This window comes from Herpailurus yagouaroundi, unplaced genomic scaffold, assembly GCF_014898765.1.
Source record: "Herpailurus yagouaroundi ecotype Mexico unplaced genomic scaffold, PumYag 159, whole genome shotgun sequence".
NCBI classification, from domain to species: Eukaryota; Metazoa; Chordata; class Mammalia; order Carnivora; family Felidae; genus Herpailurus; species Herpailurus yagouaroundi.
Genome location: NW_024412400.1, coordinates 63,235,759 through 63,250,724, shown reverse-complemented (window position 1 = coordinate 63,250,724; position 14,966 = coordinate 63,235,759). Strand labels below are relative to the sequence as shown.

The window sequence follows — 14,966 nt, the reverse complement described above, 5'->3', positions numbered from 1 at the left end:
TTGTTTAACTTCCCATTCTTCAAAATCCAGGCAATGTCACTCCCTGTTCAAAGTCTGTTCTGCAAGGCAAGCATAGCCCAACTGAGCCTTCCCTGCTTACTTACTTAGGTCTGTCTTCCCTGATGGCTCTTCCCCCAGTGGACTCTCTGGCTTACAGGCTTATCTTCCCACTAGGTTAAGCCTCCATCAAAGATGTGAGCTGTACCTTGCTCATCGTTGAATCTCGCATCTAGAACAGTATCTGACCCAGAGTAGGTTCTGTTTATGGAGTGAGCGAAGTTTTTACTGCCAGTGTGTCTCTAATGGGGGTGGCGGTGCAGGGCTGGAGGGGAAAAAGGGAAGAAGCCAGGAGAAGCAGCAGCAGAGGAGGCTGCTGAGAGGAGGCTGGGCTTACCGAAGGCAACCCCCCCGGGTGATAGTTTTGCAAAGGGCCAGTTTAGAGACATGCTAAATCCTCTTTTACTACTGTCCCTCAGAAGGTAACTGTAATTGCTGAAATTTCAAATTATTAACACATTTGATGCATTTGCCAAAGTGGTGTTTAACGACCTGTATTTCACACAATAAAGTGGGGCAAAGGTAAAAACCCAAGTTTGCTTTAGATGTGTATCTGCCACCATCTGTTGGTTCCCGGATCCTGGGTTACATCATTCTTATTTTTACATTAAACATTACCAGTAATAAAAACAAAGAAAGGGGGGAAATAAAAGCTCATGTAAGGAAATTCTGATTTCACACGGTCTTGGCAGAGTCTTTTGCTTCTCGGTGATCCCAGAAACTGAAAACAACAGGAAGATGTCTTATTGAGAAAGACCACTTTCAACTTGACCATGAGTCAAAGAAGGAAGAAAAATTCCTCAGATGGAGAAACCAAACCCCGGACTTCGTTTGTCAACAAATTCTTCAGGAGCTCAAAACTCAGGCCCACCAAAGCTGAAAGCAGAAAAAAGAGCAATGACCTTGAAGCTGCTGATTTCCAACCCAGCGATGACACACAGAGAACAGAAAACATCTTAGATACTGGTAAACTGACTGCTGTTATTTCTCTATTTTTTAGAATAATGTTTCCCCCTAAAGACATCATATGGGTTAAACTAAACCTAATATGAGTTTCTATTCTAAGCATTTACTATGTTACTTAAATGCTTTAAGAATTTTACTTTTAAATTATTAGCATTTAAATTACATGTAACACTACAGGAAGGTATAGAGAAAATACCTTGTTTCCTTTCATTCTGATACAGTATTTTGTTCATATACCTGCATTTAAGGTCAACCAGCCAGTCAATAAACATTGATCGAGTACCTACTGTATGTCAGCCATTATTGTGTTAGAAATGCAGCCACATAACACAGGACCTTACGTACACAAGGAACCAGATGCAGACATAATTTCAGCGTGATAAGTGATACAAAGAAACAAAAGCAGGCTAAGGAGACTAAGAATGATGGATGGGGTACTACTTTAGATGGGGTTGCAGGGAAGGAGTCTCTGATTTGGTGGCACCTGAGCAGAGATCTGAATAAAGTAAGCCAAGTAGAGTGAATGAATAAAGCCAGTCACGTAGATGCCTGTGGGAATAGCTTCCCAGGCAAAGGCAGCTATAAATGTGAAGGTCCAGGGTGGGACTGAGTCTGGAGTACTTGAGAGCGAGCCCAAGGTCAGGGGTGCTGGAGCAGGATGAGAGGAGAAAGGACAAAAGTAATAGGACAGTCACGGAGGAGGTAGCTGGGGGTCAGAATGGGCATCTTTTGCAGTTATAATAATAGCTTGCAAATCCCTCTTGAGCTTACACGGAGCTGTGGTCCTACTTCTGAAACATATTTTTATACTGCTCAATCCCCACGTTGCTACATGATGTTTATATGCCTAATTTTAACAGCTGCATGATATTCCATCCCGTGCCTGTCAGTGAATATTTTTGTCTTTCCCTCTTGCCTCTTCCATACGTCATTGTATTTCAGCCTTGTTTTTTAGTACAGATTCTTAGAACAGAGATTACAAATTCAAGGGTTATGAAAATAAATATTGCCCAATCTTTCCTTAAAGCTATGTGTCATGTACAATGCCATTAATATATTATCTACTAGAGGGGCGCCTGGGTGGCTCAGTCAGTTGAGCGACCGACTTTGGCTCAGGTCATGATCTCACGGTCCATGAGTTCTACCCCCACGTCGGGCTCTGGGCTGACAGCTCAGAGCCTGGAGCCTGCTTCTGATTCTGTGTCTCCCTCTCTCTCTCTGCCCCTCTCCCACTCATGCTCTCTCTCTGTCTCAGAAATAAACAAACATTAAAAAAATTAATACATATATATGTATATATATACATATATATATAATTTATTAGATTAAATGTATTTTTAAGCATTTTAATCTTTTAATGCAAACATACCCAAAAGTAGAGAGAATAGTATAAGGACCCCCCATGATCACTTCCCTCTAACAATTATCAACCCATGGCCAATCTTGTTTCATTTATACCTACCCTCATTTCTGTCAGATTATTTGCATCAAATACCAAAAATAATATCATTTTGGCTAACTCGGTTGGTTCAGCATCCAACTTTTGATTTTGGCCCAGGTCATGACCCCAGGGTTGTGGTATCAAGTCCCGTGTTGGGCTCCCCACTGACCATGGAGCCTGCTTAAGATTCTCTTTCTCTCTCCCTCTGCCCCTCTAACCTGCTCATGCTTCTCTCTCTCTGTCTCTCTCTGTCTCTCTCTCTCTCTCTCTCTCTGTCTCTCTCTCTCTCAAAAAAAAAAATATATATATATAATTTTATTTGAAAGTAGATTAAGTATATTTTAAATATTTTTTAGAAATAGGAAGTTAAAGTCTACTTAAAAAGAAAGACAACCTCTATCAGAAAATTGTTGGTATTTGTTCTAAAGTATGAGTTGAAGTTTTAGGAGCATAGTTAATGAATACCTATAACCATGATTAAATTAATAGTGCAAGGCCAGGCAGCTGGTTTTCCCCACTGGCCAACACTGGCCACTCAAGCCATGCATGGCTTGTCCATTTCCACGTCTCCCCAAATTCAGTGGTACCTGGAGTCATGTTAATTCTGCCCCCAAAATGACTCTTGGATCTGGTTCCTCCTCTCCATTGCTGTTCTGGCTTTCATTGTTTTTTGTTTTTTGTTTTTTTGCCTAGACCACTGAAACAGCTTCCTAACTGGTTTCTCTGCTTCTATTCTTGCACTCTTGCCAACCTGTACTCCATAGTGCCACTGGGTCCTCTTCCTAAATCACAGACATGCTATCTTTCAGCTGCTTAAAATCCTTCACTGAGTCTTTCTTGCCTTGAAGAGAATGTCCACAATCCCAAACATGGTCTTCAAGGTGTTTGTCATCAGATGGATCTCTCTTCATGACCCCTGCCTTCCCCCCAACCTCATGTGCACCCTCTACTCCTGACATTCAGATTTACTTGCAGTTTCCTGAGCTGGCCACATTCTTGCAAAGGGGTTCCCTGTGCCTACAAAGACCTTCCCTTGTGTCATCATCCTCCTGCACCCCTCCCCCCATTTATCCTTCCCTCATGTCCACCCACCTGACTGACTCTCACTCACTCTTAAGGTGCATTCACACACCCCTTTCTCTTGAAAGGTTGCCATGACCTGCCCATGGGAGTTGAGGTGCTTACTGTCACTATCGTGTGCTCATGTACCCTCTGCCTGCCCCCACCATTGCACTTCTCCTCTGTATTGTGAGCATGGATTTCCTGTTGGCCTGTTTTTTTTTTTTAAAGGTTTATTTATTTAGAGAGAGAGAGCAAGCAAGCAGGGGAGATGCAGAGAGAGAGAGAGAGAGAGAGAGAGAGAGAGAGAGAGAGAGGGAGAGAGAGAGAATCCCAAGCGGTTTCACGCTGTCAGCACCAAGCCCAATGTGGGACTTAAACCCACAAACTGTGCAATCATGACCTGAGCTGAAACCAAAAGTCAGACGCTTAACGAAGTGAGTCATCCAGGTGCCCCTGCCTTTTCCATTGGACACGTAGCTCATGGAAAACAGGAACTTGTTATCTTGGTTCCCTGCACAGCAACACCCACGTTACAAACATACAAACATTATTATGTTTTATGAAACCACTGGGATTCATGGTTGTTTATGACCAAGAAACCAACCCTGGAAGATATAAGTTGGAAAAGAACTTAATGTGAAGATACTGCTTAGCTCACAGAATCATATGGAGGCAGTCAGGAAAAGGTCCCGAATCACTCCATAGAACTGTTCATATGTCACAACTTTGTGCTCTCCATAGGGCACCAGTCAACACAACTCAGCCAACTGGTAGCAGCTCTGACTCAACTGCCTTATATCTTGAGCTGTGACATAAGCTATCCTTTGAAGAAAGGGTTTTATGTATTTAAAAAAATGAGATATATGGTTTGTAAGTTCATGCCCATGGATCTCATAAATTAGTACTTATATTTATACTGAGGCATTCGATAAAAGTCTATCATGTTGCTTTGTTTTGGTAATTAAGGAGCTTTAAAGGTAATATTCATTCATTCATTCATTCAATTATTTGTTCATTCAACAAATATTTATAACATACCTCTCATGTAAAAGGCCCTGCAGAGTCCCATCTCCCTGGGAAGCCCTAGGAAATGTAAGTCACCATGCTCCTGAGAAATGAACAAGGCAGAAATTAGAGTTTCTGTTTTACAGATGAATCACCCAAAGCTCAGAGAAGCCAAATTACTTGCTCACCTGCAGGACCCACAATTTGAACCAAGTCTTCCACTTCTGCGGTCTTAGACTTGCCCATCAGATCAACCGTTACAGAATGCCCAAGCAGGATGTGGTCTGAGAAGAGAGTCCTGAATCTGTCTGCGGGTGACCTTTGAGAAACAATTTGTTTGAATAGGTGAATGTGGTCACCAGAACATAGAGGTTGATTGGTAAATGTGGTGAAGTGAGACCAGCAAGTACAAACCACCTTTTCCAAACATTTGACAGTAAAGGAAATGATTGACAGAATAGTGGCTTGAAAAGAAAAAGGTTTGGGAAGGGTGGAACTTGAGCATGATCGTAGGTCGATCCTATGGGGATAAAGTCTTAAAAACAAAAGAGAAAGCATAAGGTATCATGCAGAGAAATATTTTAACACAAAAATTTATTTATGTATTAAAAATTTTTAATGTTCATTTATTTTTGAGAGTGAGGGTGAGAGAGAACATGAGCCAGGGAGGAGTGGAGAGAGAGGGAGACACAGAATCTGAAGCAGGCTCCAGGCTCTGAACTGTCAGCACAGAGCCAGACATGGGGCTCTAACCCACGAACTATGAGATCATGACCTGAGCAGAAGTCACGCTTAACTGTCTGAGCCACCCAGATACCCCCTAACCCAAAAATTTAAACACATACAAACACATAATGGGTTCTGGAGCAGTCTGTTCTAGGTTCACATTCTGACTCTGCTACTTACAGTCTCTCTGTGTCTCAGGTTCTAAATCTATGAAACAGTGTGATTGAGACTCTTTGAATTAAGCTTAACAAAGTGTCCTGGACTCACTGCATGCAAGAGTTAGTCCCTCCCCATCCCCCCATCCCTAACTTGCTTCTGCTCTACTCAAAATTCGGGTTGCCACATAAAATACATGCAATATTTGGGGCATACTTTTACTAAGCCATGATTCCTTGTTTACTTAAAGTCTCAATTTAATTGGACACGCTGTTTTTGTTTTCCTAAATCTGGCAACCATACCCAAAATAAAATACATTGTATGCAATGCACCCTGATAGAAATGGAAGGCCTGTGTAAAGAGATAAAATTGTGGATGGTGCTGCCTCCTACTGGGAGAATGTGGCAACATCAACCATCCCTACACAGACCACACCCTATAGGTGTTTGCTTAAAAATAGCAATCTACACATTCAATGCAATCCCAATCAAAGTTGCCCTGACATTCTTCTCAAAGCTAGAACAAACAATCCTAAAATTTGTATGAAACCACAAAAGACCCCAAATAGCCAAAGTAATATTGAAGAAGAAAACCAAAGCAGGAGACATCACAGAGACTTTAGCCTCTATTACAAAGCTGTAATCATCAAGACAGTATGGTATTGGCACAAAAACAGACATATAGACCCAGAATGGAATAGAATAGAGAGCCCAGAATTGGACCTACAAATGTATGGCCAACTAATTTTGACAAAGCAGGAAAGAGTATCCAATGGAAAAAATACAGTCTCTTTAGCAAACTGGGAGAACTGGACAGCAACATGCAGAAGAATGAAGAAGGCCACTTTATTTCACCATACACACACACACACACACACACACACACACACACAAACCCTCAAAATGGATAAAAGACCTAAATGTGAGACAGGAAACCATCAAAACCCTAGAGGAGAAAGCAGGCAACAACTTCTTTGACCTCAGCCACAGCAATTTTTTACTCAACACATCTCCAAAGGCAAGGGAATTAAAAGCAAAAATAAACTTTTGGGACCTCATCAAGATAAAAAGCTTCTGTACTGCAAAGGAAACAATCAACAAAACTAAAAGGCAACCGATGGAATGGGAAAAGATATTTGCAAATGACATATGAGATAAAGGACTAGTATCCAAAATCTATAAAGAACTTACCAAACTCAACACCTGAAAAATAAATAATCCAGTGAAGAAATGGGCAGAAGACAAGAATAGACACTTTTCCAAAGAAGACATCCAGATGGCTAACAGACACATGAAAAGATTCTCAACATCACTCATCATCAGGTAAATACAGATCAAAGCCACACTGAGATATCACCTCATACCAGTCAGAGTGGCTAAAATTAACAACTTAGGCAACAACAGATGTTGGTGAGGATGTGGAGAAACAGGAACCCTCTTGCACTGTTGATGGGAATGCAAACTGGTGCAGCCACTCTGGAAAACAGTGTGGAGGTTCCTCAAAATATTAAAAATGGCAGTATCCTATGACCCAGCAATAACACTACTAGGAATTTACCCAAGGGATACAGGAGTGCTGATTCATAGGGGAACATGTACCCCAATGTTTATAGCAGCGCTTTCAACAATAGCCAAATTATGGAAAAAGCTCAAATGTCCATCAACTGATGAATGGATAAAGAAGATGTGGTTTATATATACAATAGAATATTACTTGGCAATGAGAAAGAATGAAATCCTGCCATTTGCAGCAAGGTGGATGGAACTGGATGGTATTATGCTGAGTGAAGTAAGTCAGTCAGAGAAGGACAGATATCATATATTTTCACTCATGTGGATCTTGAGAAACTTAACAGAAGGCCATGGGGGAAGGGAAGAGGAAAAAATAGTTACAAACAGAGAGGGAGGGAGGCAAACCATAAAAGACTCTTAAACACAGAGGACAAACTGAGGGTTGATGGGGGGGTGGGAGGAGGAGAGGGGAAGAGGGGTGATGGGCATTGAGGAGGGCACCTGTTGGGATGAGCACTGGGTGTTGTATGTAAGCGATGAACCACAGGAATCTACCCCAAAAACCAAGAGCACACTTTACACACTGTATGTTAGCCAACTTGACAATAAATTATAATAGAAAAAATAGCAAGCTGCCAGACACACTGTGGAGAGGTAGCGTTCTTATTACTCTCCTAATATTTAAATTTAAATTGATTACTACTGAAGTCCTACCATTAATTTTCACTGGTACCAATATAGTATTTCTTTTTAGCTATGTGGTTTTTATACTTTGTCAGGGTTAGTAGAATATTACTGCACATTTAGAACTTACACTTTTGTATTGGATTCCAGTAAACTTTTTTTTATATGTTTTAAATTGTACATTTTCATTTATAAAACCTCTAAAAAGTCACTGTCACTGACCCTTTTTTGCATATTCATTTTTTCTTCCAAAAGGATGATGTATTTTATACGTGTCTCAAACGCTGGCACATGAGGTAGGTGCAGCACTCGTACATAATAGGTGTTCAATAAATGGAAAGCTTTTAGGGGCGTCCGGGTGACTCAGTCGGTTGAGTGTCTGACTTCGGCTCAGGTCATGATCTCTCACCATGGTTCGTAGGCCTGAGCCCTGTGTCGGGCTCTGTGCTGACAGCTCAGAGCCTGGAGCCTGCCTCGGACTCTGTCTCCCTCTGTCTCTGCCCCTCCCCCGTTCACGCTCTCTCTCAAAAATAAACATTAAAAAAAATGAAAAAGTAAGGCTTTTATTATTTTAGTGTTATCACGTTAGTACTGTGTTAGTACAGAGGAACTTGGTGAGGGTGCCATGTAAGTAGTCTCTAGTGACAAGAAGGACAAATGAGTCTTCCTGAAAGTGTCCTGTGGCAGGAGTTGAGAAAAGCTCTCCCAGGCACCACTGTCTCTGCATCTGTCAATGGAATGGTCTACGAGATGAGCAGCAAGTGTTTGAGTCTTTGAGTCGCTCCCTGTAGCCAGCTGAAGCCCATCGTCAGTGATTGCAACGCTTTGCCTTTGTTTGGCAAATTTGGCAATTTGCTTGGTCAAATTACCTGTGTTCCCCACCATGAGCATTCACCGGAGACATCTGTGCGTCTCTCAGCCGTGCTCGGCTTCAACCCTGTGCTAACAAGTTTACTACTCGGTCCAGGGAGAACAACGCTGTCTACGAGAGGAGAAACCTAGGTCAGGCCAGGAAAGAACAGCCACCGAGTTCCTCAGGCTCCTTTGTCAGAAAAGGGTCATGGGAGTGATCACTGTCCAGCACCCGGAATCAGGACAGCAGTTAAGTTCTGTCCCCTGGTAAATGCTTCCTCTTCTGGGTTGAGTTTCTCCAAGGACCAGCTCAGGGTTGTTGTTAGTCTGTTTACTTGTCTCTTGCGATCGCCGTGCATCTTTAACACTATCTGCATTAACAGCAAGTTCTTCTTTCTCCTGATAATGTAGCTAAGCCTCTCACTTCAGAAATGGAGTTGGGATCCAGGATGGAGAAAAACGAGCAATTCCTGCAGAAGCTGGGCAGAAAGTCTGTCAACAAGTGTCTGGATCTGAATAACTGCGGATTAACGACTGAGGACGTGAGGGAAGTGGGTCTGTATGCAGCTGACTTGGCACAGAGGGACCCAGGGCCTTTGAGGGGAGATGAGCAGGCAAAACACACCCATCACTCACCTGACCACCCGAGGTCTACAGGGTGGCCCCACCCAATCAGGAAGAGCAGCGGCACCACTATTTAAAACAACAACAACAAAAGACAACAACAAAAGACAAATTAATCTTTCCTCAAGCTACAAAGATTTGAGCCAAGTTTAGGAGGAAGGTTCATTTGTCTGTTTTTCCTGAGTAATTTTACTTCCCTACCGATTGCTTCTTCTTCCCTGAAAAACATTTGTTTTGCGTACGATCTAAACTCGAGTGGCTCATCCGTAGAGCCAAGCCCCGCTGGGCATGTAAAAGGGTGTTGTGTTCTGTCATCTGTGGAATGAGAGTGTAACCATCATGTGTCACGCGTAAGCAGGAGTCCGGCGTGAAGCCCCCCCCCCCCCCACACAACCACTGCCACCTTATCTTTTCTCTTTCTCCCAGATGCCTTGAGTCAAGTCTTTCATCAAATGAGATGTGTCTACCAACACAGAGGTGTCAAAACAACTGAATTTTGAGTGAGGGGTCCTTGGCTATTTTAATTAAAACGCATGCCATTATATTTTGGACAACTCTCTTTAAATGTTTTTTTTTTTTAAGTTTATTTTTGAGAGAGAGAGAGAGAGAGAGAGAGAGAGAGAGAGACTGAGTGGGGGAGGGGTAGAGAGAGAGGGAGACACAAAATCCAAAGCAGGCTCAAGCTGTCAGTACAGTTTGACACAGGGCTTGAGCCCACGAATCGCAAGATCATGACCTGAGCTGAATTCGGCCGCTCAACCAACTGAGCTACCCAGGTTCTCCTTTGGACAGCTCTCTTAAGAGAGAACCCTGACTGCACCTGTGTTTCCAGATGGCTGTGTGTCAGAGTCACTAGCAGAGCTGGTGCAAACACAGGCAATTGAGTTCAGCACAAACCCGCTGACTTGAAATCTCTGAGTGCGGGCCCCAGCAATCCTGCTTTTAATTGTTTTTCCTTCTTAATGTGTTCAATAGACTTATGCTTTATAAAGCATAAGAATTCTGGTGAATAAGTTGAAAGGGCTCAACTGCTTTGAAAGCTAGTAACAAACAAAAGGCAAAAACAAATTTCACTCCTAAGCATGGCCTCAGAGTTTTGGAAGGTCTGGAGTTGCTGTGCCTGTAGCTATAAGACCTCAGCTTGCTGCTTCTGATGGCTGCCCCTTAACCTTCAAGACATATTTAAAAACAAACAAGCAAAGATGCTTTACTTCCTCTCGGCTGGCGTCTCCAGTCTCCAGTCTCCACTCTCGGGTCTTGTCGCTCCGGGAGATAAAGATGGCCTTTGAGAATGTTTTCCGCAGGCAGTAACTTCACTTTTAATGAGTGATGGCAGATACTCAGAGAAGATTCTGGTCAGGCTTTGTGCTTATCTAAATCTCCACATGTCGGTCCATTTAAATATAATGGGAGTTTCAGAAGGCTGTGATACCCAGGCAATGATGATCACAAAGAAAGGGTAACTAGTACCCTCAATCTCAGCAACCCTGGCCAACAGTGCAGTCCTCTGCTTTCAGCCTGAGGATCCGCTAGGATGAAGGGGTGAGGGACGTCAGGGTGCTCTGCAAAAATGGAAAGGACTAGTGTACATATTACAGTGACAATGCTAGTAACAGTAGAATTACTGTTTCTACTACAATAAAGGAGTTGTATGAAATCTGAAGATACCACTGCATTTTTGGCAGAAATAGAAAATGCCCTAGGAAATGCAGTCTGTCCCGATTGCATGGCTGAGGGAGCCGTGCTTTGCTGAAAGTCAACATGTCCACCCCTCCCTCTTCTCTTACAGTGCAATAGGCACTGGGTCCCATGTACTACCAATTACACATTGCACGTGCAAATCTGTCTTTTCTCTTGTTCCCTTCCAGTTGCTTTGCTGCCTCTTCTCCCAGACTTGGAAAAACTGGATATTTCCTGGAATGATCTTATAGGTGGAACCCTCCATTCAGTCACCCAGCAAATGCATCTCGTCAGCAAGTTAAAAATCCTGAGGCTGGGAAGTTGCAGACTTACCACTGATGATGTTCGAGCACTGGGTATGATGAATGCCTCACTGCTAGCAGCTCTGAAGCATCAAGGGCAAACTATCTGGGTCACAGCCCCTCCGGGGCTCATGGATGAGAGCACAAGGACGATGAAATGCCACGCTGGGCACTTGTATAACTTCTGAAAAGCTAAGTAGCCTGTACCTAGCATTGTGCTAAGCCCCAGGATAGAGAAAGGAAAAAGGTTGGTCAGGTATCTGCTCTCATGGAATTTAAATGGAGATAATTGTCAAATGTGCTTACTCACTCTTACTCACCTGTAAAATTGAGGTAGATAATAAGTTATTTTCCAATTCGAAAACAACCTCTTCTATTTTTCCACTCCCATTTAAAAAAATTGACCAAAGCAAGATTTTAAAACTAAAAGCAATGGTTTCAATAGAACTAGAACCTCAAGTTAGTTAATTACTGAACATAGAATAACATAGAATGTAGGATACAATTTGTCATGTTACCCAACCCTTTACTAAAATGCTTGCTGGTTTCAGCTGCCATTAACATTTTTAAAAATTCTCTTGGTCTGGAGTTTCTTATTTCAATGACATATTTTGATCATTTACATCTCTGCAAAGATTTCTGTAGAGACAACACAGTTCATGTCAAATGTCTTCTCTCTGCCCTCTGTGGAAGATCGAGGTCAGTTGATGCCCTTGGCCTACACTTCCTGTAGTTGAGGAGAAACACCATCCATCTGAGAGCAGGCCAGGTCCTAGTGCAAATCCTACCCCAACTTCTAACTAGCTTTGGGACCATGGACAAATGATTTAACCTTCCTGAGCCTCAGCTTTCTTATCTCTGAAATGGGGTTGATATCCACCTCAGAAAACTATTGTGAGGATTAACCAATTTCTTTAAAGCATGTACTACATGCCCAGCATGTGCTCAATAATGGATAGTCCCTCCTTTTGCTCTTCCCTCATCCAAAACTAACTTTCAGTGATTTTAAGTAATCAATTTAGCAGCTGGTTATTGTGTAGCAGAGTTGCAAATTCAACTCACTGCCACTCAGGCACAAAAAGAAAATGTTGTTTATTTTCTATGATGAGTCTAATCTGTGTTATGATCTTCCAGCCTTAAGAAGCCAGGGAATGGAATTTCTGCCCTGGGACTCACTCCGAACTTGCCAGGTTCAAGAGAGAGTCTGCATCTTTGTTGCTGTGATGTTTTATGCCTTGCTCCCTTTCCCAGACTCCTCTCTGGAAGGGCTTTTGCATCTTCTCCCATCAGAAGGGGTCTTCCTTAGCCTTGATGGCAGATGGGGTACCTGGAGAATAGATGGTTGACTGATAAGAGACCATAAATCAGGAGGCGTTCCATCACTGCTACACTGGTTACAGTTGCTTAGTGCAGGATGATAGATGCGTGGCTCTCCAGTACCATGTGCACTGCAGACATGGTTAATCAGTCATGCGCTCTCTCTCTCTCTCTCTGATCCTGGGGAATGCTTCAGGGTGATGCCACCCCAGAAAAGCCACCCCAGCTGACTGGCGATGACACACAAAATGATTCCTGTACTGGGAGAACATGCATTTGAACACGAGGCTCCTGCACTCCTGAAACCTCACTCCATACAGTGAATAACCAATGGTAGAAGTCCAAGCCCAGTAGTGGACAGTGGAGGAGAGGCTTCCGGACCCAAGGGACTTTCCAGCACTCTTAATTGTTTGGTGTCGAGACTGACTCTGTATGCTAAGAAAGTGCATTTTCGTGTATGTGCCTCTGTTCTACCCAAGGCCGTGGAAATCATTCCTAAAGAGGATTTCCTTGCTCTTCCCTATTCTCTCTCCCAGCCTCCATTCTGGCCCTCGGATGCTTTCCTATGTGAAAGGGTTTCAGAAATGTCAAGTTCCACCCCATTCTTACTGCATCCTCCTCCACCCGCCAGGGCTGCATGGCTGTTATGAGCGGCTGATGCCTTATGCTTTGTTACTAGTTCTCTGCAGTGCTCGGTTTCAGTTGTGTGTGCTACTCTTGATGTCAGGGTGAGCTTCACCCCTGTGGTGGCCAGTGCCCTGTTTTGCCTCACCTCTTCCTCTGGCCCAGCATCCCAGCAATGATGACCCCAGACAGGGTGGATGAAAGTAGTTGGAATAGTATAAATATTTATTACCACAAAAACAACTCGATGATAGGTGGGGTTTTTTTTAATTTTTTAATATTTATTTATTTTTGAGAGAGAGCGTGCACAAGCTGGGGAGGGGCAGAGAGAGAGGGAGACACAGAATCTAAAGTAGGCTGTAGGCTCTGAGCTGTCAGCACAGAGCCCGACGCAGGGCTTGAACTCACGAACCGTGAGATCATGACCTGAGCTGAAGTCAGATGCTTAATTGACTGAGTCACCCAGGTACCCTTGGGGTGTTTTGCTTTGTTTTGTTTTGCTTACAATTTTTATACATAGGCATGGTTCTGAACTTTGGAGGGACTAGAATTGCTGTGCCTGTACATACAGAAGCACCCACTGCTGGGAGTGGGCTGGAGGTGGGTCATTTTCTCCACTCTGTTCCTCGGCACCTGGCACCTAACCAGTCCCTCGCCTGGCTAATACTAGTCCATAAACAATGGTTGTACTGATTTTGACATGGATCCCCTGCTTTGTGGACTAGCAATCAATCCAGTCTTTGGGTTCTTTGGTAACAGGAGAAGCACTGGAGGCAATACCTGAGCTGGAAGAGCTGAACTTGTCCTGGAACAGTAAAGTGGGAGGAAACTTGCCTCTGATCCTCCAGAAGTTCCAAGAAGGGAGCAAGATACAAACACTTGAGCTCGTAGATTGCGACCTCACATCAGAAGATGGGGCGTTTGTGGGTAGGTGGGATTTGGATGAGTCCTTCCCAGAAAATAAGTGTGAAGATGCCCACGATCAGACAGCATGGGGGTCAAAGTTGGCTGTGCTTTCTCTTACCCTGAATTGGAACAGTGGCGCACTGTACCCCCAGGTCACATGAAGCTGCCCTCCCCTTTATCCCCAGCAGTCACACCCTGCATTTTTACTGAGCTGCTCTTGTTTGTTTCTCTTCCCTCTAGGTCAGTTGCTACCCATGATGCAAAATCTTGAAGTACTTGATCTTTCCATTAACAGAAACATCGGTGGCAGTCTAAACAGTATTGCTCAGGGATTAAAAAGTACCTCAAATCTGAAAGTACTGAAGTTACATTCATGTGGACTATCGCAAAAGAGTGTCAGAATATTGGGTGAGGTTTTTATATACATGTGCAATTTTACTTTATAATTGCTGTTAGGACATTCAACAAAATATGCACAGTGGTTAGGCTGGGGAATAAGATGATAGGTAATTTACATCTTCCTTGTTTTATTACTTTCTAAGTCTTTTATGACAAGCATATACTTGCATGATTACAAAAACAACCTTTTAAAATGACTGCCTCTGAAAAGGCCAGGGTATTTTGGGTTTGAGATAGACATGGGGCAAAATAAAAGTTATGTGCTACTGAAGCTCTCCATTTTTCTCTTACTTTTGAAAAATGTCAGCATTATTTTATGCTTAGTAGTAGGAAGGAGTTGGTACTGATGAAAAGAACAGCATCAGTGGCATCTGTAGTTAAAATTTATTCCCCTATATAGAGTATCCACAGTGAGGGAGACCATGAAATGCAATTGTGTTTTTCCCTTCAACTTACAGAGCCTGTAATATCCTTCTCACTGGCAGTTTGCCTAAGTCTAGAATTCTCTGAAACGCCAATGCTCCAGTGTAGGAGGAGGAGAACCATTAGTTGCAGGGTTTGACCAGAGCCATTGGCACGCGTTGCAGATCATGGATGGTGTGTGTTAGAAGCCACGGTCAGGTCCAAAGATGACCAGATGGTAGGAAGTCTAA

The 14,966-nt window shown here is 43.1% G+C and overlaps 1 protein-coding gene across 1 annotated transcript in view; it reads left to right on the top strand.

Moving 5' to 3' along the window:
• Nucleotides 1-635: 635 nt before the first annotated feature.
• LRRC31 (leucine rich repeat containing 31) overlaps nt 636-14,966 on the top strand; it is a 28,600-nt gene continuing 14,269 nt past the window's right edge. Inside the window, exons 1-5 of the mRNA XM_040480708.1 lie at nt 636-1,023; nt 8,873-9,016; nt 10,954-11,121; nt 13,768-13,935; nt 14,155-14,322. Coding sequence (XP_040336642.1) covers nt 831-1,023; nt 8,873-9,016; nt 10,954-11,121; nt 13,768-13,935; nt 14,155-14,322 — 841 coding nt within the window. The 5' untranslated portion in view covers nt 636-830. The remainder of the gene's footprint in view (nt 1,024-8,872; nt 9,017-10,953; nt 11,122-13,767; nt 13,936-14,154; nt 14,323-14,966) is intronic.